This window comes from Rana temporaria, chromosome 3 (genome assembly GCF_905171775.1).
Source record: "Rana temporaria chromosome 3, aRanTem1.1, whole genome shotgun sequence".
In the NCBI taxonomy this organism is placed as follows: Eukaryota; Metazoa; Chordata; class Amphibia; order Anura; family Ranidae; genus Rana; species Rana temporaria.
This window is the reverse complement of record NC_053491.1, coordinates 379406565-379431481: the sequence shown is the minus strand read 5'-3', so window position 1 is coordinate 379431481 and position 24917 is coordinate 379406565. Positions and strand designations below refer to the sequence as shown.

Below are 24917 nucleotides of genomic sequence, written 5' to 3'. Positions count from 1 at the left end.
GGGAGGGGACAAGCGAGAAAACCCCTTCCTGAACCGTACTAGGCCACATGCCCTCAATATGGAGGCAGTGCTTTGGGGTACAGTCTACTCCTTAACAAGCTGATATTCACTATTAAACACTGGCAAAAAAACGCTATAAATTTGTTTTTTTTTATCTGGCATTTTTTGGCATTTTTTTTAAGCTCCTAGGGCCAGATTCACGAAAATTTGCGGCTGTGTAACGTAACCCTTTTACGTTACACCGCCGCAAGTTTTCAGTGTAAGTGCCTGATCCTCAAAGCACTTACCTGGAAACTTGCGGCGGTGTAACGTAAAGTCGTCCGGCGCAAGCCCGCCCAATTCAAATGGGGCGGGTACCATTTAAATTAGGCGCACTCCCGCGCCGGACGTTCTGCGCATGCTCCGTTCGCAATTTTCCCGACGTGCTTTGCGTGAACTTACGTAACGTACTTACGCCGGGAAAAAAAAATTCAAAAGCGACGCGGGAACGACGGGCATACTTTAACATGGTGGAGTAATTTTACACCATGTTAAAGCACACCTAACTTTGCGACGGGAAAAAAATACTTGCGCCGACGTAATGACGGGAAAAACCTTTGTGGATCGCCGTAACTGCTAATTTGCATACCCGACGCTGGAATACGACGCGAACTCCCCCCAGTGGCGGCCGAAGTATTGCATCCTAAGATCCGACGGTGTAAGTCAATTACACCTGTCGGATCTTAGGGCTATCTATGCGGAACTGATTCTATGAATCAGCCGCATAGATACGACAGGAGATACGACGGTGTATCAGGAGATACGCCGTCGTATCTCCTCTGTGAATCTGGCCCCTAGTGTGCATGGAGCCTAAGGCTCGGTTCACAATACCGTGACCCGAAAGTCGCACGACTTGTGGTGCAACTTTGCCAGGCAACTTCCTGGTGACTTGAGTACTACTTTAATAGAAGTATAGAATATAAATTAATAGAGGTTGCCTTGAAGTAGTACAGTAAACTTTTCTGAACTACTGAACTGAGTGACTTCAGTAGTGCTAATTAGGACAGCTCTCATTGACTAACATTGATGAAATTTTTTTCTTAATTCCGTATTTTACATTTTGTTTGCTTGTTTTTGTTTTGCTGTGTCTGCACTTTGCCTGGTGTTTGGTCACACACATTTCCTTGCATACCCATAAATCACGAGAGTGTGTGAGGCCAGTAGGCGTGTGGAGTGTTATTCCGCATGTCACGGTCATTAGCTGGGCCCTGGGCCCTAGTGTGACTCGTATGATTAATGTGTACGGCCAGATGACCCCACATGACGTTGGTGCATAGGGCACACAGTGACGTGATTACAGGCCCAGCCCAGGGGAGAAGTGTCATTTCTGTACATATCCCCCTGGCCAGGCTCAGGAAGTGCATGGCTCACACCCCAGGGCTCCCAGTGCGTTCTCTTGGCACCAGTGAAACATTGAACAATGCAGCACTGTCTGCGACACATGGCAAATCCGGGGACGCGCTCTGAGGCCTTAGCCAAACGCCTTCAGTATAATGTAAGATGACATTTATGAGTGAGAAAATAAAACTGGAGTGATGGGAATGTCAGCTGATGTATCGATTTGTGATCAATTCAGGCGCAAGAGACCGCAAACAGTCAATTCACCATCTATTAAAATATTGGCACAATATTGTTCCGCATTTTTTTTCAATGGATTGGAAATATTGATTAAAATATTGGTTGAACAGGGAAACAATCTATCAAAAATGATAATTTAATCAGTCTGAATTACAATTGATACTTTTGAACTCAAATATTTGATTAGTCAGAAGCGATTGTCGAAATTCCACCACAGCTAATTAATGTGTCAGAGTCTATAGGAGGAGAGCTCTCAGTGGAGAGAGGATTTTTGGTTTGCTATTTTTATTGAGTTTAGTCCCATTGAATATTTGATCATATGATCATATGAATACGCGTGTGGTCATATTATTGATAGCAATGGTGAAGTAATAGTAGTAACCCAACAAAACGGAGGCTATATTCTGTACTGTGTATCAGCCATGTACCATGTGATCAGCGCTGCTCTGTCTTCCTGCTGCTGTCAGTCAAATCCCATGAGCAGTGCCGGATTACCAGATAGGTAGAGTAGTCACCAGTGTATGGGCCTCATGCCACTTAAGAGCCCCACAACAATGGATCAAAGTAATATTGATTTGATCTTGAAAGTAAATTACAGTGAGCTTTCCTAAAATATTTACAAAAGATAGAAAAAACTAATCAACTCAAAGTAACAAAAACTTTACATTAACCACTTAAGACCCGGACCATTATGCAGGTTAAGGAGCTTGCCCCTTTTTGCGATTCGGCACTGCGTCGCTTTAACTGACAATCGCGATGTGGCTCCCAAACAAAATTGGCGTCCTTTTTTTTCCCCACAAATAGAGATTTCTTTTGGTAGTATTTGATCACCTCTGCGGTTTTTATTGTTTGCACTATAAACAAAAATAGAGCGACAATTTAAAAAAAAATTCAATATTTTTTACTTTTTGCTATAATAAATATCACCAAAAAATATACAAAAAAAACTTTTTTTCCCTCAGTTTAGGCCGATACTTATTTTTAGTAAAAAAAAAAAAACGCAATAAGCGTTTATTAAATGGTTTGCGCAAAAGTTATAGCGTTTTCAAAATAGGGAATAGTTTAATGGCATTTTTATTAATAATTTTTTTTACTAGTAATGGCGGCGATCAGCGATTTTTTTTCATGACTGTGACATTATGGCGGACACATCGGACACTTTTGACCCATTTTTGGGACCATTGTCATTTTCACAGCGAAAAGTGCTATAAAAATGCACTGATTACTGTGAAAATGACAATGGCAGTGAAGGGGTTAACCACTAGGGGGCGCTAAGGGGTTAAGTGTGCCCTAAGGGAGTGATTCTTACTGTAGGGGGGCATGGCTGTAGGTGTGACGTCACTGATCGTCATTCCCTATAACAGGGAACAGACGATCAGTGTCACTGCCACAGAGAAGAACGGGGAAGGTGTGTTTACACTCACCTCTCCCAGTTCTTCAGCTCCTGTGACCTGATCGCGGGACACCGGCGGCGATCGGGTCCGCGGGTCCCATGGGCGTGGTCATGGAGATTCAGACTGGGTCACGAGCACGCCGCCAGCGGCGTGCGCACGCACGACCCACGGCTGGACACTTAAAGGGCAGCGTCCCTGTACGTGCCTGTGCCCAGTCGTGCCATTCTGCCGACGTATATCGGCATTAGGCGGCCCTTAAGTGGTTAAAGACTCTATAGAGAAAATATTGTATGAATGTAATGTACCCAATAACATGTTTTCCTATGCATTAAGGTGAAAAAACACCTTTCTGTATCCGTCACCCCCGCGCCCCCGTTTACTTACCTGAGCCCCAAATTTCCGAGGGCGCGATCACGCATCGTTCTCCCCATGGCTGATCGGCTCTTCATTGGATAGATTGATAGCAGCGCAGCCATTGGCTCCTGCTGCTGTCAATCAAATCCAATGATGCGGCCGCCGGGGGCGGGGCCGAGTCATACACTTGTATGACACGGGAGCGTGCCTGCAAGGTAACCCCCTCAGGAGAGAGCTTCCCAGAGGGGGTTAGCTCTTGCAGGGAGGAGCCGCGAGAGCAGCCGTGGGACCCTAGAAGAGGACGATCGGGGCCACTCTGTGCACAACGAACTGCACAGTGAAGGTAATAATGATATGTTTGTTATTTTTAAAAAAATGAACCTTTAGTGTCACTTTAAAGTAGATAAACCATAGACATCAGGTTCAAATTACAGTTTGCCTCTTGAAAGCTCATCTTCTTTCAGCTGTCAGTTTAAAACAAATGTTGGTGCAGCGTACATACATGTACAATTGTGGTGGTCATCTCCATCTAGTGGCCAACGTGCACATTACTTAGTTTAATGTTATGCCACTGGAGCAAGCGCATGAGAAATGTCCAGAAACCTGCAAGGGGGGGGCCGCAAGGTTTCCACTGCCTAGGGATCTATACAGAGTTGAATCTGGCACTGTCCATGGGGGGGACATGGCCGAGCCACGCTGTATGTGTTCATGGACACACACAGTCCAGCTTGGGAGCCACTGCCCACCCGTATGGGTGCCCCTTCAGCTTGCTAAGGGGCACTTGGAGCTAAGGAGGGGCGAAGGGACCCAAGAAGAAGAGGTAAAGTGCCACGCTGTGCAAAACAGTTGCAAAGAGCTGGTAAGTATAACATTTTTGTTAGTTTAGGAAAATAAAATTTACCTTTACCAGTTTAAAAGAGAAGTATCATGTTTTTTAAAGAATCGTACTTACCTAGGTGGATGCAGCATCTCTCAGAAGCTGCATCTGTCCCCTGGTGCCTCTAACACTGAGAACCGAGTGATCGAACACCGCTGGTCGCTCGGTTCTCACAGATCAGTGAGCAAAGAGCTTCTGACTGTCAGTCACCGGCTCTCTGCTCTGTCTCCATGCGCTCACTGGAGTGCTGGGCTCTAGAGGGTGTGGGAGCGGCAACTGAGAGGCTGAGCCGGGTGACAGCCCAGGCATGTGGGAGGATCATGTCTTCATTGTCTCGATCTTGCCTGAGCTTGGACCGGCTCTGACATCAGCTGACAGTAGACTTCAGCCCTCTGTCTGCTGAAAACGGGTCACAGGAGTGCAGAACAAACTGCACTCCTGTGATCCACAGGAGAAGTATAGCCAAACAAGCTTTGGCTGTGCTTCTGCTTTAAAGCCCATTGTTGACAGGGCTCAATAGCACAAGATGTAAATTACATGCAAAAATGAATGAGTTACAGGAGCAATCTCTTATCGGAAATCATTTCAGTGGGAGTACTTGTGCTGTGCTGCCCTGTAGCTAACCCATAATGCTAAAGGGCTTATTTGTCATTGCTGGTCAAAGATGGTATAGAACCCAGCATGGCTTTTTTGGGTGGATAAAAAATGCTAACAGCTGATGTTGTCTTTGGTCACTGTTAAAGGGGAGGATCAAACGATGGAACAATGGTTCTTAATTGCAACAGGATTCACATGCTCAGGTATTTGGACATGTTACCAACACTGAAGGGAGGCTGGAGCAGCATTTTCTCTAGGAAATTATTTCTAACATTTCATTACTTTCATTACTCAGACTGATGTTACACAGATGACTTTGATACCTGATGACAGATTACCAGCTTCAGAATCACATGGGAAATCCTTTCACTTATCTCTGTAGAATTTCTCACGTGCCTCTGAAAAGAGAAGAGTGCTTTTCACTTTCCTTTGTGCATTTTGCTGGTCTGCAATGAAGATATAACATCAGAATGAACATGCTCTATGTAACCTGGTCCTAGAGTAGTTCATAGATTATTGACTGTTTTTTGTGACTCGTGTCTACAGTCTTATACCAGCACCAAGGCCAGCAGATGAGCCCTGGGGTTGATGAGTGTGGTTGGTGTTAATTATAAGGGAGGTTTTAAATGTTTAGAAATGTGCATTACAAAACATATCACTTTAATGTAGGACTGCTGACCTAAAATGCCTTTGCTTGGTGTTGTAGGAGGACATCGATTTCTGGGAACTGGAAGGCAAACACTGGATCGGCCATGTTGGAACAGATCGCCATGACTGACAGGTGAGCCCCAGATTCATGAATACCCAGCAGATTAAACATAGGTCACCCTAATTCCATCAGCTCAGTTTGGGAAAAGGAACCATTTGTTATAGATAATGGTCCCACTAATTGAATGATCATCTATTTTATAGATGACAAGAACCCCAGGCACCACAATTTTAACCTCCCTGTGGGTATGATTATGTCTGATTTTTTAAATTGTCATAGTGTACAATGTTTTTCATGGAAATTTGGCGTTTTATATTGTAGGCCTGTAATTCTTAGGAATAACTCAAGGGGTTGTAAAGGTAAAAAAAATTCCCTAAATAGTTTCCTTTACCTTAGTGCAGTCCTCCTTACCTCATCCTTCCATTTTGCTTTTAAATGTCCTTATTTCTTCTGAGAAATCCTCACTTCCTGTTCTTCTGTCTGCAACTCCACACAGTAATGCAAGGCTTTCTCCCTGGTGTGGAGAAAGCCTCTTGAGGGGGCAAAAAGGAGTGTCAGGACGCCCACTAACACACAGCTCCTTTCTCTATCTGCAAAGTAGAGTGTTCTAACACTCCTGCTCGCCCCCTCCCCCCTCAAGAGGCTTTCTCCACACCAGGGAGAAAGCCTTGCATTACTGTGTGGAGTTACAGACAGAAGAACAGGAAGTGAGGATTTCTCAGAAGAAATAAGGACATTTAAAAGCAAAATGGAAGGATGAGGTGAGTGAAGGAGGGCTGCACTAAGGTAAAGGAAGCTATTTAGGGAAAACATTTTTTACCTTTACAGCCCCTTTAAATCTGTCCAAACAAGAGTCTCATAGACATCCCGGGTATGATACATTTTGAACACAAAATCATAAATTATGATATAATAACTATAAATAATAAAAGAAAATAATATATAATAATAATACATTTTTTTCAGTAGTGTAATTAAATCAAAAACACAGAAATTTGCTCAATTACAAAATCGTTGCTGTCGTTACTTTCCGTGTCTGATGAAGAGTTTCCCTGCGAATCACTATCACTCAATTCTGCAAGTGATTCTAATTCACTACCGCTGTTTTCTATCTTCTCTAAAATCGCTTTTGACGTAGAGGGGTGCCTTTTGGATGCCACTGACGTTCTCAAGTTTTATATATATATATATATATATATATATATATATATATATATATATATATATATATATATATAAAATATAAAAGTGCAGGCAGGGCACTGGACAAAGCACTAGGGACACAACTGAGGTGAAATGATTTGATACAGTAATGTTATGTACAGATTACAGTGTGTTTTTTACTTTTTTGAATTTGCCGCCGGGCTCCGCCCCCATGCGTTGCTCGCAGGGAATGGAGCCTGGAATAGTAATACATCGGGGCGGAGAATCTGGCGGAGGACATCGCAGGATCCTAGGGACGAGGTAAGTAACTTGTACCAGGATACTGCAATGCAATCCCGAGTGTGGTTCGGGATTAACGCTTTTGGTAATGAAAATTAACCCCGAGCCACACTCGTGAATACCGCCATGGAGGTTATTAGTTTAAGAGTGGTTGTTTACATCTGCCATGTAGTAATTCAATGTATCAGTTTCTCTCTGCACAGTTGAAAGCTCCAGTAATGCAGAGAGAGGGGCTCAGTGGCACCTTCAGGAAGAGAGCTTTGTTTGCAAACAAACTTTGAAGCTTCCCTGTTTTTGGCTGTTATGGCAATCACGAGATCTGGAGCCACACTAATTGGTGCCTTTTTTATTTTTTCCCCCTTGGTGGCCTGATACGGACCACCTGTCAGGTTTTTTTTGTTTGTTTTTTTGCCATCTGTGTCCCGCTGAGGAGATTTCCCTTTACTTCATGTCCCAAAGCCAGAACAGGAAGCGAAAGGAAATTCTTTCCAAAGTGAGGGAATCCTTGGTTGTTACCAGGGTCAGCAGAACTAGTGTCCCCACTGGAAGATTTCCCCTCCTTTCTAGGGACAACCCAAAATTTGGATTTTTTTTTTGGATGTTTGATGATAACGGTAAACAGAACAAATAGAGAGGGGAATCTCTCTAACGGGGGCACAGACAGCAATACAAACTTAAAGCGGAGCTCCACCCTAAAGTGGAACTCACGCTGATCGGAACCCACCCCCCCTCCGGTGTCACATTTGACACCTTTCAGGGGGGAGGGGGGTGCAGATACCTGTCTAAAGACTGGTATTTGCACCCACTTCCGGCCACACGTCTCGGGCAAAAGACAGGTTTTTCCAGACTTCCCGTCTGTTCCCCGTTGTATGCTGGGAACACTCGGCTCCCAGCACACAGCGTGTGAGCCAATCGGCGGGCGCAGCGCGACTCGCGCATGCGCCGTAGGGAACCAGGTAGTGAAGCCGGAGCGCTTCACTTCCTGGTTCCCTCACTGAGGATGGCGGGGGGAGCAGCAGAGAGACAAGCGATCGCTCGTCCTCTGCTGCGGACGGCGCTGGACTCCAGGACAGGTAAGTGTCCTAATATTAAAAGTCAGCAGCTGCAGTATTTGTAGCTGCTGGCTTTTAATATTTTTTTTTACTGGCACATCCGCTTTAACAGGTGTTCTAATCCCTCACCACTTTATACAAAATTTTAAAAAAATAAATTGCCTTTAGTTATACTTTAATTGTTTAAATCAATTGGAGGTTAAATCTTGGGTTGCACAAATTATGTAAAAGTTGTGTTTCTAGTTTTCCACTATTTCTCCCTAAATTATACAATATGTGCCCAGATCTACTATAAAATTGAAGCCCTATCTGTCCTAAAAACAGTAGCTGTATCATATATTATTAAATGCTAATATTTTATGGAATGTGGAACTGAGACACGGCCAAAAAGAACAAAATACTCTGGGGAAATAGAGAAGGGCTCTGGGACTTGGACCCATTTAATGTTAAACCGTTTCACGTGCAGGGCCGGATTAAGAGCATCACGGGTCTGGTGCTGAGGATTTTGGAGGGACGTTTTTATGGTTCATAAATAGAATTAAACGCAAACTTTTTTTATTAAAACAAATTTAGAATTTTAAGCAAACTTCTCATCCACACTGTATGTGCAAGAGAACCTGTGTGAATGAGCACAAATTTTCTTTATACTTTTTTTTAAATTTTTACATTGTTTTTATTATTTGTTGCAATCTTTTATGGTTTACATTTCTATTTTTTTACTTTATTGTTTTACAATTTAACTTTTTAATTCCAGTATATACACCATAGTTTGTAAGCGCTATACTTTTTACACAAACCAATCAATAAACACTTATTGGGATTTTTTTTTTTTTTTATCAAAGACATGTAGCAGAATACATTTTGACCAAATTCGATTTATTTTGATTTTTTATTGGATATATTTTATAGCATGAAGTAAAAAATACTGTTTGTTTTTTTGTTTTGCTGCCTTTTTTGTTTATATTGCAAAAAAATAAAAAAACGCAGTGGTGATCAAATACCACCATAAGAAAGCTCTATTTGTGAGAAAAGAAGTTACCGTATCTACTCGAGTATAAGCTGACCCGAATATAAGCCAAGGGAACCTAATTTTACCACAAAACACTGGGAAAACGTATTGGCTCGAGTATAAGCCTAGGGTGTCCATCTGCATGCCTCACTGTACCTCACTTTGCCTCACTGTGTCCATGTGCATACCTCTCTGTGTCCATGCCTCACTGTGCCCATGCCTCACTTTCCCAATGCCTCACTGTGTCCATGCCTCACTGTGTCCATGCCTCACTATACCCATGCCTCACTGTGTCCATGCCTCACTATGCCCATGCCTCACTGTGTCCATGCCTCACTATGCCCGTGCCTCACTGTGTCCATGACAAGACTGACATTTTACATGGGAGTCTATGGAAGGGGTGCCCGGCTTTGAAAAATCGGTGCTCCCTTGCTGTAGGTCCCCCAGACAACAAACTTTGTACACTTGTAGAGAAAGAGTGGGGCTATATGTGAGCCAAGTTTGGGGTCCAGGGAACCTATGGCCCCCAAAGTCCAGGAGATCAGTCGCAAAGAGGTGACTCGAGTATAAGACGAGGGAGGCATTTTCAGCAGAAAAAAATCGGCTTTTACTCGAGTATATACGGTATATCAACTTTGTGGAGTAATAAATGGCAAAAAATGGTCTAGTCATGAGGTCAAATGGTTAATGTGTTGTGAGCTGTTTATTGCGGTAATAATCTGAGCCCCGAGGGCGGGTCTATGACAGCCAGGGCCGGTGCAAGGATTTTTGCCAATTTAGGCGAAGGTGCATTTTGCCACCCCCCCCCCCCCCAGCACGCATGCACAGCACCGCATAGCGCCGCAAAAACAACAAAATAGCGGCGCTTTACTGCCAACGGCGCAACGCCTCAGTGTGCTGCTGCGCTGCCTGGCTTTGGGGTTCCCCTAATTGCAAGTCTCCTCTCTTTTTGTCCTCCACAGAAACCTCACCTCATTTTACATTACACAGCACCGCACCTCTGGACCCCTTTTGCATTACACAGCACAGCACCTCTGGACCCCTTTTGCATTACACAGCACTGCACCTCTGGACACCTTTTACATTACACAGCACCGCACCTCTGGACCCCTTTTGCATTACACAGCACCGCACCTCTGGACCCCTTTTGCATTACACAGCACCGCACCTCTGGACCCCTTTTGCATTTCACAGCACCACACCTCCGGACCCCTTTTGCATTACACAGCACCGCACCTCTGGACCCCTTTTGCATTACACAGCACCGCACCTCTGGACCCCTTTTTGCATTACACAGCACCGCACCTCTGGACCACTTTTACATTACACAGCAACACTCTGCACCGCTAGACTCCTTTAGATTTACACAGACACCCCCCAGCTCTGTCCCTTCCTACATTAATCATGCAGATGGAGAGACAGTGAGCAGCGCTGAACAGAGAGCAATCACCTGCTGGTTTACTTACGTTAGCTTCAGCTCTCTACTCAGCACTGCTCACTGTCTCTCTCTCTCCCCTGCTTACCGTGCTGGATACTTCAGATGTAGAAAACCAAATTTGGCGCCGCCGTTCTGTAAACACAGCATCGCGTCCCATACGAGGCACAGCGCCTCTCACTCCGCCGCCCGCCAATCGCACACAAACAAGCAACACAAACAAGCACACAAACAAGCCTAGAAAAAAATGTTTCCCCACCCAACCGGTTGGGTGGGGAAAGTTTTTTTTTTCTAGGCTCGTTTGTGCACGATTGGCGGGCGGCGGAGTGGGAGGCGCTGTGCCTCTGTGGTGATTGGCCGTATGGGACGTGATGCTGTGCTTACAGCAGGCCGGGAGACAGACCACCAGGCGGAAAAAAAAAACAGAATGGAGCCCAAGTGAAGTGCCGTGCCGCCGCGGCGCCGCCGGGGCTATAGTGCGGGAGGCGGCCGCACGGTAGGACGGTTTTAATTCTTCCGAGCAGGGAGTTTTTTTTGGCGCCCCCCCAGGGCCGGCGCTGGCACCGTAAGGCAAGTGCCCATGTTGCCTTGCGCTAGCGCCAGCCCTGATGACAGCCTAGGTTGAGAGGAAGTGAGTTGAGTGATTCAACCCAGATGACTGAAGACACCTTGTGGCAGAAAATAATTTCTGCGGGTGACAGTCCAGGATTTTTTTTTTGTTTTTTATTGTTTGTTCTACAAATTCATAGAATTAAAAAAAATGATATTGCTTACCATACAACACAATAAAAGTCATTATATCCAATAACAACACTTCCCTCTCTAATATTACAGATATCGCTTATGGGCAGATTCATGCTCTGAACTTTTCGGCGGTCTGGACATCTGTGCTGTGAAAGCCGTCCACAGTAAAGACGGCAAAGATTTTATCATTGAGGTGAGTTACTGAGTGAAAAAACATCCACACTTTACAGTTGGGACATCAAAGAGGAAACGTTCCCTTCTCCACTTGTTAACGCGGCGCAGCTCCGCTTCCAGAGCCAGCTGGAGGATAAGGAGCAAGAGAGAGCACCCCCATAAAATGCTAGACGGGTGTCTGTCTGGCCATGTGACCTGGGAAGAATCGGAGGGGAAATGTGACTTTCTGGAGGCTTCTGGGAAATCGCAGCAGCCGTGACTTCACACATGAGTAGCTGTAGAGGAAAATCTAATTTTCACTTATGCAGCAGAACCAGAAAATCCTGGAATAATACTCAACTGCATTACGAATCTTCAATTTGAAAAAGGCTCGCCCATTAATAAAAGGTCAAATCTGATATTTTTGAATACCTGGATAATCTTGCAGCTCTATATTATTATTATTATTATTATTATTATACAGGATTTAAAAAGCGTTAATAGTTTACACAGCGCTTTACAATAGAGAAGGGAGACAAAACTGTTACTATACAATAAAATACAAGAGGGTTAAGAGGGCCCTGCTCAAAGGAGCTTACAATCTAAGAGGAGTTTTGCTGTATATAATTTGCAGAGGTGTGAGTTAAGCCTCATGCACACGGTCGGACTTCAGACAAACTTTTCTGTGGATTTTTGTTTGAAGGACGTTGGCCGTGAACTTGGTATGCATACGCACGGCAGGACTTTTTCAGCCAACTTTCACCAAATCACATGGTTTTTCTGCTCTTTACCGCCACCCTTTGGTCAACTTCTGCTATTGTTGGTTGATTTTAACATTGGTTCTGAGCATGCGTGTTTGTATTTTGGACTAAAGTTCAATGGATTTCTGTACACACGATAGGTTTTTGCACCGTAGGACTTTTGTTGTCGAAAAGTTTGTCCGTTTGCAGAGTGAAATTTTGGCCGATGAAAAACGAAAAAGTTTGTCGGATGAAGCGTACACACGGTCATATTTTTTTGAAAACCTGTTCATTTTTAAGTTTGTTGTCAAAAAGTCCGACCGTGTGTATGGGGCTTAAGACTGACGTCACACTTGCGATGCTGGTGGGAGGTCACCAGCGCCATGATCGATAATTGTGCTGGGAGAACACTTAACTGCTTGTGTGTATTGAAAAATATTGGATGGGGGTACCTATATATACAATTCTGGCTCAATCCCCTATAAATGCATATTGGAAGAGGAAATGTTTCCCATGAATCTCCTAAAACAAAGGGGTTCATGGGAGATGGGGATTTTTACAGTGCCCAGATAATGATAATTATTCAAACAAAAAATGTATCTAAATACAAAAATCAATAAATTTTATTTATATAAAACTTTAAAAACTATAAAGGTACAAATCCTCTGAAGAGCATATCATGTTATACATGTTTACATAGGGTACATAGATTCCATTTGGGGAATCCCAGGAGGTGTATAGATCGATGCGTTTCACCCAAGTTGAGGGCTTCTTCAGGATACGTTTTACAAATATTTTTTATAAACAAGCAGAGACAACTCACATAGCTCCCTTTCTCCCCCCCCCCAACTTCCTTTTGTTCCCTCTTTCAATCCTTTTGGGCTCAACATATACTTCAACCATGCATCTATTGATGGCTTCCACTTGATGGTTTCCCCTTTGTCCCTCTGACCCTTACAGTATATCTGTTGTGGATTTATATAAACAAGCAGAGACAGCTTGTCAGAGAGAGAGAAAACAATGTGACAGGTGTAAAATACAGTACATACACCTTATATAATCCAAAGGTGCTGTAATCCACAACAAATATACAAGGGCTTCCGCACACATAGACTTTGCTGGAAGGGCTTCGTTCTAAGGTATTTTGTCAGTGGGGGGGGGGGGGGATCCATAAAGGGCGCAGGAGCGCCGCCCCCTGTCTCCTGCACCTGTCTATCACCAATAGACAGATTCATGCATATCTATTGTCACCGCTGCCACCCCCTATTCAGGTTCACGGCTTCTTGTTGGGCGCCAGCATCTGAATTACAGCGGCGGGGGTGTTTTTGTAAGCGCCTGATTAGAGCCGTCAGCTCTAAAAGGCATCCTGATTTATGCCATAGGTTCTAATAGGCTTCCAAATTGGTAAACAGCGGGCGCAATGCTGGGCGTTCGCTGTTTACACAGTGTTGTGTTAGGGAAGCAAATAAATCACTTCCCTAACACTGACCCGCCTCTCAGCCAATCAGGTGCTTGGGTCTGGTTACCCTGTCACCTGATTGGCTGAGGCAACAGGCGCTGTGATTGGCATCCAATCATAGCAGAGGACGGGAGAAGACATGGAGGACTCGGAGGGTGGAGGACAGTGCCGAGACAGGTAAATGCTGGGTGGGGGGGGGGCACACTGGCAGCAATTGATGGGGCACAGTAGCGGCAATTGATGGGGCACACTGGCGGCAATTGAGGGGGCACACTGGCGGCAATTGAGGGGGCGCACTGGCAGTAATTGATGGGGCAAACTGGCAGCAATTGATGGGGCACACTTGCAGCAATTGATGGGCACAGTGGTGGCAATTGATGGGTACATTGGCTGCATTTGATGGGCATTGTGGCTGCGCTAGATTGGCACAGTGGCTGCGCTTGATGGGGTTTTTGTTTTTTTGTTTTTTTTGTGCCCCCCAAATAAAAGAGCACCAGCCGCCACTGTATTTCATAATGTGATAGTATGCAATGCATACTAGCATATTATGCCATCGTCTCACAAATGTTTTTTTTTTTATTATTCTGTAGCGGTTTATTACCGCTTTAAGATAACAAAAATCTTCTGACTTTAGAACCAAAAGTCATACCAAAAAACAGCCTTCTGCTTGCATCAGGGCAGAGGGCTCCTGAGAGGAGTACTGAGGCAGGATACTGCCATATTTTCAGGAAGCTACAGTATGTACAGCATCCTCCCACCCCCTCCCGCCAACCATTATCTGCCTGCATTGCATAGAGAAACGCAGTGACCCAATGGTGATATATGACCATGATATGATATGTAATGAAAATGGACATTGTAATTAAAAATGATTTAATGATGGGGCAAACAAAGGAACCAGAAGAGGCAAAATATACTAATATATATATATTATTAAGAATGCTTTTTGGTTTGGTTGACATGGATTCCTGCAATGATGGTTGGCAGTGGATAAAGCAATACCTGTGCAATGTAAATCTTTATTATAGTCATCTTTCCAACAAATGGTCCCTGGCCACAGACAGGTCACAAAGACACCTGATTATTGTCAGGGCCACTCCAGCAAAGGCGAACTTTTTTCCTGTACTTCTGTCACAGTAGGAAGCCTGAGACGGGTAAAACATTTCACTGATTCTGTGACACCCCTCGCTAGGAATGCTAATCACTTCCCCAGATGCTACCACAGGCTTCAGGTCACTGTGTCATTGTAGTCTGCAGTTCGTGTAATATCCGCCGCTGACAGCTTCGCCGCCTCGTTAGCTATTGTCGCGAAATAACTGCATGCTCAACGCACTGTGACACTGACATTGTTTAAAAATGCAACTGCTATCTGTTAGGAGGATAACAGCCAAGCATTAAAGTGTTAGTCCATTCAGAATGGATATTATAGTCATTGTTAAGTCTGGTGACCTGAGTCAACTGCTTTATTTTTCTATCTCTTGTGGATTTCAGCAGGCAGTGAGATCTCCTTACTATAGTTAGTTCACACTCTCCCTGTCTCCATCATTTAAAGTAAATTAAAGTGTATTGTCTCCAATGTCATATATATATATATATATTGTACAGTAGTTATATCTTGGACACTTCCAAGTCATTACAGAGGACAAGGGGCATCTATATCTGGAGAAAAAGAGATTTATCCTCCACATATGGAAAGGCGTCTTCACAGTAAGAGCTGTAAAAATGTAGTCTCCCCCAAGAACTAGTTCTAGCCAGCTCAGTAGATTGTTTAACCACTTAAGACCCGGACCTTTAGGCAGCTAAAGGACCCGGCCAGGTTTTGCGATTCGGCACTGCGTCGCTTTAACAGACAATTGCGCGGTTGTGCGACGTGGCTCCCAAACAAAATTGCCGTCCTTTTTTTCCCAGAGATTTCTTTTGGTGGTATTTGATCACCTCTGCGGTTTTTATTTTTTGCGCTATAAACAAAAATAGAGCGACAGTTTTGAAAAAAATTCAATATTTTTTTCTTTTTGCTATAATAAATATCCCCCAAAAATATATAAAAAAACTTATTTTTTTCCTCAGTTTAGGCCGATACGTATTCTTCTACCTATTTTTGGTATACAAATCGCAATAAGCGTTTATCGGTTGGTTTGCGCAAAATTTATAGCGTTTACAAAATAGGGGATAGTTTTATTGCATTTTTCGAAAAAATAATTTTTTACTACTAATGGCGGCGATCAGCGTTTTTTTTCTCGTGACTGCGACATTATGACGGACACTTCGGACAATTTTGATAAATTTTTGGGACTATTGTCATTTTCACAGCATAAAATGCATTGTTTACTGTGAAAATGACAATTGCAGTTTGGGAGTTAACCACAAGGGGGCGCTGAAGGGGTTATGTATGACCTAATATGTGTTTCTAACTGTAGGGGGGTGTGGCTGTAGGTGTGACGTCATCGCTTGTGTACCCCTATAAAAGGGTTTACACGATCGATGACGCCGCCACTGTGAAGAACGGGGAAGCCGTGTTTACATACAGCTCTCCCCGTTCTTCAGCTCCGGGGACCGATCGTGGGACTCCAGCGGCGATCGGGTCCGCGGGTCCCGCGGTCCCGGAGCTTCGGACCGAGTCGCGGGCGCGCGTCCGAGATCCACGGCTGGGCACTAGCACAGGACATACCTGTACGTGCATGTGCCCAGCCGTGCCATTCAGCCAATGTAAATGTGCAGGAGGCAGTCCTTAAGTGGTTAATAAAAGAGCTGTTGATCCAGGAAATATCTGGTTGCCTTCTGGGGGATCAGGAAGGATTTTGTTCTCCCACTGGAGCAAATTGGATCATGCTTTATTGGGGCTTTTTGCCTTCTTCTGATCAACTGTGGGTTTAGGATTGTGTAAACCAAATATAGAATTATGAAATATAGCCTATGAGGGTTTCTAGTCCTGTGCCCACCGTTATGAGTGGCAGCCGGGGAAGGAGCTTGCCTCAGGTCCAAACATCAATGTAGAACAAAAGCTGTATTCCATGGGCCGCACATCGAAGCAACCTGTTGTGATTAACCACTTCCATACCAGGCACTTATGCACCTTCCCGCCCAAGCCAATTTTCAGCTTTCAGCGCTGTCGCAATTTTAATGACAATTGCGCAGTCGTGCTACACTGTACCCAAATAATTTTTTTTATCATTTTGTTCCCACAAATAGAGCTTTCTTTTGGTGGTATTTGAACACCTCTGCGATTTTTATTTTTTGCGCAACAACTAAAAAAAGACCGAAAAAAATTAAGTTTTTATTTTTTTGTAAATTTTTTTGTAAATAAGTAAGTTTTCTTCTTCAATTATGGGTACTGATATGACGGCACTGGTGGGCACCGATGAGGTGGCACTGATAGGCGGTGCTGGTATGCTGCACTGATGGGCTCTCATAGGCGGCATTGATGGTCACTTATAGGCGGCACTGATGGGCACTCATAGGCGGCATTGGTGGTCACTTATAGGCGGCACTGATGGGCACTCATAGGCGGCGCTGATGGGAACTCATAGGCGGCACTGATGGGCACTCATAGGCGCACTGGGCACTCTTTGGCGGCAGTGATGGGCACTTATGGGTGGCACAGATGGGCACTGATAGGTGGGCACTGGGCATAGATGGGCACTAAGAGGTGGCACTGATGGACACTGGGTGGCACTGATGGACACTGGGTGACACTGAGGGGTGGTACTGATGGCATTGCTGGGCACAGTCAGTGCCCATGTTGCCAGTCAGTGCCCATTTGTGGGCACTGATTGGCATCGATTTCATTAAAAAAAATTTTTTTTTTTTTATTGTTTTTTTTTTTATATCTATCTGTGCTCTATTGAGCACTGGGGGGCACTCCCTGGTGGTCCAGTGTGGGGATCCGAGGGGGGGCTGCGCTGATAAACAATCAGCGCGAACCCCCCCTGTTGATCGGCTCTCCTCTACTCGCGTCTGTCAAACGCGAGTGAGGAAGAGCCAGTCAACGGCTCTTCCTGTTTACATCGTGATCAGCCGTGATTGGACACGGCTGATCACGTGGTAAAGAGCCTCGGCCGGAGGCTCTTTACTGAGATCGGAGATGCAGGGTGTCAGACTGACTCCCCGCATCACCGATCGCCGCGCTGCACGCTCCCCACGGGCGCGCGCCAGCATGAAATCCTGCAGGACGTCAATAGACATCCAGTCAGGATTCCACAACCACTTCCCAGACGTCAATCTCCTATTGACCAGGCGGGAAGTGGTTAAAGGGGTTGTAAAGGTACAATTTTTTCTCCTAAATAGCTTTCTTTACCTTAGCGCAGTCCTCCTTCACTTACCTCATCCTTCCATTTTGCTTTTAAATGTCCTTATTTCTTCTGAGAAATCCTCACTTCCTGTTCTGCTGTCTGTAACTCCACACAGTAATGAGAGGCTTTCTCCCTGGTGTGGAGTGTCGTGCTCACCCCCTCCCTTGGACTACAGGAGAGTCAGGACGCTCTCTACGTTACAGATAGAGAAAGGAGCTGTGTGTTAGTGGGCGTCCTGACTCTCCTGTAGTCCAAGGGAGGGGGCGAGCACGACACTCCACACCAGGGAGAAAGCCTTGCATTACTGTGTGGAGTTACAGACAGAAGAACAGGAAGTGAGGATTTCTCAGAAGAAATAAGGACATTTAAAAGCAAAATGGAAGGATGAGGTAAGTGAAGGAGGACTGCACTAAGGTAAAGAAAGCTATTTAAGGAAAAAATGTTTTACCTTTACAACCTCTTTAAATGTTCATTGAAAAATATTTAAAGTGGTTGTAAAGTCAGTTTTTTTTAATCTTCATGCATCCTTTAAGTTAGGAGGGGCAGAGTGAAATGCATTGGGGGCATGGCCTGGCTGGAGCCCGGCTGATTCTGCCACATACTTCATCACAGCGGGCTTGCATCAATCTGCAGCCCAAGGGATATAGCTTTTGTTTCATATAGGATTATGTATATGGATATATTTTTTTCCTATCTGTTGGACTTGTGTCCTTTTTTCATCCTGACTAACTGTATCATTTACATAGCGTTATCTTTTTTCTTTTTTCTGAAACAATGTACACACCTTGAACAACTTCATGTATGCTGGGGAAAAGGAAAAGTCATGATGGACTCCTCAGTTATAGGTAAAGGTAGGACCTTCATAAAATCTTAGGGCCAGATCCACAGACGAAGTACGCCGGCTGATCTACTGATACGCCGGCGTACTTTCAAATTTCCCGCGTTGTATCTTTAGTTTGAATCCTCAAACCAAGATACGACGGCTTCTGGGTTAGATCCGAAAGGTGTACGTCTTTGTAAGCCTTCAGATCTAAGATGCAATACTTTGGTGTCCGCTGGGTGACGTTTTCCGTGTTGGGTATGCAAATTAGCGATTTACAACGATCCACAAACGTACGCGCGGCCGTCGCATTTTCTAACGTCGTCTGTAGTCGGCTTTTTCCAGCGTATAGTTAAAGCTGGTATTTTTCGGCGTATACATAGACTTGCCATGTTAAGTATGGCTGTCGTTCCCGCGTCGAAATTAGAATTTTTTTTTTTTGCGTAAGTCGTCCGTGAATAGGGATGGACGTAACTCACGTCTAAGTTAAAAAAATGACGTCCTAGCGACGTCATTTAGCGCAATGCACGGCGGAAACTTTTGGGACGACGCATGCACAGTTCATTCGGCGCGGGGACGCGCTTCATTTAAATGAAACCCGCCCCCAACCCGCCCAATTTCAAATCCGCCGCCAGAAATACACTACGCCGCAGTAACTTAGGGCGCGAAATCGCTGCGGATTGGAAAATGCGCCAGGTAAGGTACGGAGGCGTACTGTATCTCTAATACGCTGCGCCGTTCTACATGTATGTGGATCTGGCCCTTAGTATTAAGCTGGCCATAGATGGATCGAAAATCGACCAGTTCAGCAAGGATGGCTTAATATTGATCCATCTATGGCCATTCCCACGCAACAGAAGTTGATCCAATGATCAACTGCTTTCGAGGTGATTGTTGGAAAACTTTCATTCAATCAGCACCTGCAGCCAATCAGCTGTAGCACTGATCAATGTATTTTGACAGCAAAAGAGTCACTGCTATCAGAACACAATAACACAGCAGGGAGGATTCTTCCCTCCACGTTACTTGTGTGTATAGAATCCTGATAAAAAAAAAAAATGCATCTATGGCCACCAGTTATGAAAAATTCTCGTACAATAGGATACGACTTCAGGAGTGATGTAATGTATTGTGTCATTTCCGAACATGCGTGGTCTTGCTCAGATACAAATACTATACTAATTACACAAAAAGTGTTTGTTCTGTTATCGTACAAGAAAAGGTTTGTCCCTTCGGATATTTTTGCATGAACTGTCATGATTGGCTCTGAAAAGCTGTGTACTAACAAGCGGTATTTTTCATCCGATTTGGTTATCGTGTGTACTAGGCATTTCAGTTTGGCTATTCACTTTGTACAGCGTTGCAGATGTTGGGTTAAAAGTCCATGGTAACGTGTTTCTTTCACCAGGTGATGGACAGCTCCATGCCTTTGATTGGAGAGCACGTGGAGGAAGACCGCCAGTTGGTGGCCGATCTTGTTGTTGCAAAGATGACAGAGCATGTCCAGACCAAATCGTCTTCTCAGCCCAGACAGCAGGTATGTACAGAGAAAGATCAGACACACCGAGGCCCAGATTCACAAAGACTTACGACGGCGTATCTCCAGATACGCCGTCGTAAGTCCGAATGGCCGCCGTCGTATCTATGCGCCTGATTCATAGAATCAGTTACGCATAGATTTGGCCAAGATACGAGCGGCGTAAGTCTCCTACGCCGTCGTATCTTGGGTTGCAATAATTACGCTGGCCGCTAGGTGGCGCTTCCTTGATTTCCTTGTTGAATATGTAAATGAGCAAGATACGCCGATTCACGAACGTACGTACGCCCGTCGCAATTAGTTACACTGTTTACGTAAGACATACGCCGGCGTAAAGATAAAGCTGGTCTCTAGGTGGCACAGCCCATGCAAAGTATGGACGTCGGAACAAGCGTATCTTTTTACGTTGTTTGCGTAAGTCGTACGCGAATAGGGCTGTGCGTAAGTTAGGTTCACGTCACAGGCATTGAGCCGACGTATCTTTGGGCGTAAATACGACATGATACTGCGCATGCGCCGTTCGTTCGGCCATGCATCTACATGGGGTCAAGCCTCATTTAAATACAACATGCCCCCTACCAGCCTACTTTGAATTACGCGCGCTTACGCCGGCCCATTTACGCTACGCCGCCGTAACTTAGGACGCAAGTGCTTTGTGAATACAGCACTTGCCTCTCTAAGTTGCGGCGGCGTAGCGTAAATACGATACGCTACGCCCGCGCAACGTAGAGCGGCCGTACGTGAATCTAGGCCCGAGTGTACATCTCTCCAACCCAGAAATACTGGAGCAGTTACTCATAGACAAGAGGCCATACTGGGCTAAACTTTTTATTTTTTGTTTTGGATAGAGTGGAGAACGATAGTTTTTATTGTTTGTGGCTCCATTATGGAGATTCGTCCTCTCTATTTGTCCTGTTTACCATTACCATTGAAAGTGAAAGTAAAAGAAAATCTCAAATGTATGGTTTGTCCCCAGAAAAATAATAAAGGAGGAAATCTTCCAATGGGGACACTAGTTCTGGTGACTTGGGGGGTCCCCAAGGAGGATTTCCTCTCACTTCCTGTTTGGCTATGGGACAGGAAGTGAAGAGAAATCTCCGTAATGGGACAGAGATGGCATAAAAAAAAAATTGACAGGGGTTATAACCCTCCCTTAAAAGGTTTGCCTATAGTTCTACTTTAATTTGCCAAAGTAAGAGAAGTCTGACTGGAACCCCTCGTACATGTTATTATTTTATTCACTTCATCCCAGTCTATTGTGCTACCTTATTCTGCAACTACAAGCCCTGGGGAAGGGGGGCAGGTGACCCCCCCCCCAAATGTGTTGGCTAGTCCTGTGACTCACTTTGGCAATAAAAAAAAAAAATCAACTGGACCTATTTAACTTAGTTGGCACTGTCACACTCTTGTCTTTTTTTTCATCCATCAAGAGTGTCCTGGAAGAGTTCAGTCTGCCAATGCTTGATTGTATTTTTTTGGCTGCTATGTTTTAAAGCAGCATTTAATCACATGAAATGTTTTCTGTCCTCCCTTTCAGCCCCAACAAATGCAGCCACAGGCCATCAAACCACAAATGCAGCCACAGCCGGGTCCACAGGGAGCTTCAGGAGTTTCGGCATCAGCACAGCCGCGGCCCCCACCACAAGGTAAAGGCTGCAACATACAGGATGTAGGAATAAAAAGCAATATGGATATGTGAGAAATACATAAATATAAAAGATAATAATAATGTTTGTTCTTATCTGTTGAAAAATTCTTGTCCACCCACTGTGTGATTTTTGGATAGAAGTGTGTACAAGGTGATAATTATGTGTCAGCTGTGGAACCATAACTGGTCTGAAGGAAGAACTGTCTCTATCAAATATTTTATTTTTGAATAGAGGAGTGAATGATTTTTTTTTTTTTCCCGTGACCCCATTCAGCTATCCCCTCTAATATAAAATCAGTGTGCATTACCAGTCACATCCAATAGATGTCATCAGAGTCAGGACAGGAAGTGAGGGAAAGTCTTTTTACAGCGATAAAAACACTTTGAGGACTATTTATAAAAAATTCATAGGATGAATATGACATGCATTTCACCCATCAGCAGGGCCGTTTGAAGGAATTTGGGGGCCCCAAGCAAAATGGGGGCCCCCAAGCACCTCCCCCGCACGCAAAGCCTACACTACTCCCCCCCTTGTCCCTATGTTTTTCTAATCTCACCTCCACATCTTCCCTGTAGGCTGCCGCTGTAGCGTGGCCGAGCTCCTCTCTGTTCTATCATTATGGGTCCCCAGCCCCCTATCAGATAGTGCCTGGGCCGGGACGGGTACCGCGCGGTACAGGAGATTCAGTTTCCTGTGTTCCCAGCCGGACTGAAAGGAAGTGAGCACTCAGTGTGCACTTCCTGTCAGTCCGGCCGGGAACAGGAAACTAAATCTCCTGTACCGCGCGCAAACTGAAGGCACTCCAGGAGGAAGGAAGAGGAGCTCGGCCACGTTACAGCCTGGGAAGGGGAAGATGGGGGCCCCAGGCCAGCTCGGTGCCCCAAGCAATTGTTTGTTTTGCCTGTCCTGTAGCAACGGGCCTGCCCATCAGTGATGAATTCTAACCATGTTTTTTTTAAAGGGTAACTCCACTTTCGTGGGGTAAATAAATAGAAAATAAAGAAGAAATAATATAGCGTGTACAATTGCAATGCAAGTCATATTGTAATTGAATGTTATTAAAAATGACTATTTATTTTCAATCTGCAGCCACTGTAATATTCTATAAATGCAAAGCAATATGGCTACATGGAGTTGTTCTGTACACAGAACATGTACTGACCACTCCCAGAAACATAATTTCCTGCTTGTGTGATTGGCTCACCACTTTTCCCAGAAGTCTGCCCAAGATACAAGTCAGATTTCAGGCATCCCCTGCAACAAAAATTTAATTTTTGGTGAGATTTTTCCAATAGGAACATGTCAAAAGGGATGCAGGCCCAGCCTCTTTCCTCATTAGTGCCCTGCAGCTGCCACAGCTGACTAATATGAAACCACTCCCATTAGACCCACTCTGTCCAGAGCCACAGACAAACACACATGGATATCTTCAGAACAACAAAAAGGTAGGAATCTGCAACAAAGGTTGTTATAATCTTTGCAATGTACATAGATCACCCATGGGGGGGAAATGTTTTTTTCTCAACAAAAGTGGAGTTATGCTTTAATTCAATGATTTCTTATGATCATCAGCTCCATCTAGTGGCCATATTGAGGTATTTAAAAAACAAAGTCATATGATGGCCGCTAGATAGAGCAAATCACTGTATTGTGTATAAGAAAATTGCAGTCAGAATTTGTCATGGATGGGTAAATGCTTGTCACATTTGGCCAACATTTTTTTAAATAAATAGACCCTTTTTGTACAGAATTTTGGAATCAGTTAGCTCTCTGTTTGCTTTGCTCCTTCTTGATTCTTTTCCATATTTTCTGTCCCAGTGACCATACTGTCACCTGTACAGGAAGTGACGTGAAATCACTCAGACAGGACACAAGCAGCAGAAAAAAAAAAATGAGACAGGGATTTCATCTCAGACAGAAGAAGAGAAACAAATAGACAGTTCAGTACCTGACACCATAATTGACTTGACCCTAACCCCTTCACAACATTGTGCCGACTAATAAGAGAATGTTGATTCTAACTCAGACCTGGTCAGCGGTAACATACTAAGTTAGAGGAGTGTTCAGACATTGCTCCTAGATTTATACCCATTAGGCAGCAGCACCCCCATAAACAGTCATTGTTCATGAGCAGGGATACATATTGACCATGGGATGAGCTACTAAGACTAATGTCCTTTGCTATTGCCTAGAGAAGTCGGCTATGTTCAACAGACACAATTGCATCAAATAGCCGAACGGTATGTTGTTTACCGGGCGCTCGGGTTCCGCACATCGCGGATTCGGTGGACAGACTATTGGGTGGGGCTGGAGAGGACCCATCGGCCATGGTACATGTTGGCACCAATGACAAAAGTGAGTGGAAGGTGGAGAGTCCTAAAAAATAATTTTAGGGACTTAGGGCATAGTTTGAGGAAATGGACCTCCAAGGTAGTTTTCTCTGAAATACTTCCTGTACCTCGAGCCACATCAGAAAGGCAGCTTAAGTAAGTGAACAAGTGGCTGAAGAATTGGTGTAGGAAAGAGGGGTTCGGGTTCCTGGAGAACTTGGCTGCCTTCTCAGTCGGTTACCAACTCTTTAGTAAGGACAGGCTGCACCTTAAAGGAACACTAAAGGTACAATTATTTTTTTTTTTAAATAACATGCATGTTATACTTACCTCCACTGTGCAGATCGTTTTGCACAGAGTGACCCGGATCCGTGTCTTCTGGGGTCCCTCGGCGGCTGTCTCGGCTCCTCCTCGCAAAAGCTTTCCACGTTCATGCGAGCTCCCTCGCATGGTGGAAAGCTTTTGCGAGCGCGCTCCCGTGATACAGCAGCGGCCATAGCCGCCGACTGTATCACTCGGCCCCGCCCCCCGGCGCGCCGCGTCATCCGCTGTGATTGACAGCAGCGCCAGCCAATGGCTGCGCTGCTATCAATCCGCCCAGCCTAGCCAATCAACGGCCAGGCTGGGAACCGAGCAGGACGACAAGCACGCGCCCGGGACTTTCGAACGGTGAGGTAAGTAAAACGGGGGCTCGGGGGGGGGGGGCGGT

General features: G+C 44.8%; 1 protein-coding gene across 1 annotated transcript in view; it reads left to right on the top strand.

The window, feature by feature from the left end:
- Positions 1-24917, top strand: part of SYN3 (synapsin III) — a 534306-nt gene that overhangs the window by 499810 nt on the left and 9579 nt on the right. Inside the window, exons 9-12 of the mRNA XM_040345656.1 lie at positions 5546-5620; positions 11322-11424; positions 20101-20229; positions 21767-21875. Of these exons, the coding sequence (XP_040201590.1) occupies positions 5546-5620; positions 11322-11424; positions 20101-20229; positions 21767-21875 (416 nt within the window). The remainder of the gene's footprint in view (positions 1-5545; positions 5621-11321; positions 11425-20100; positions 20230-21766; positions 21876-24917) is intronic.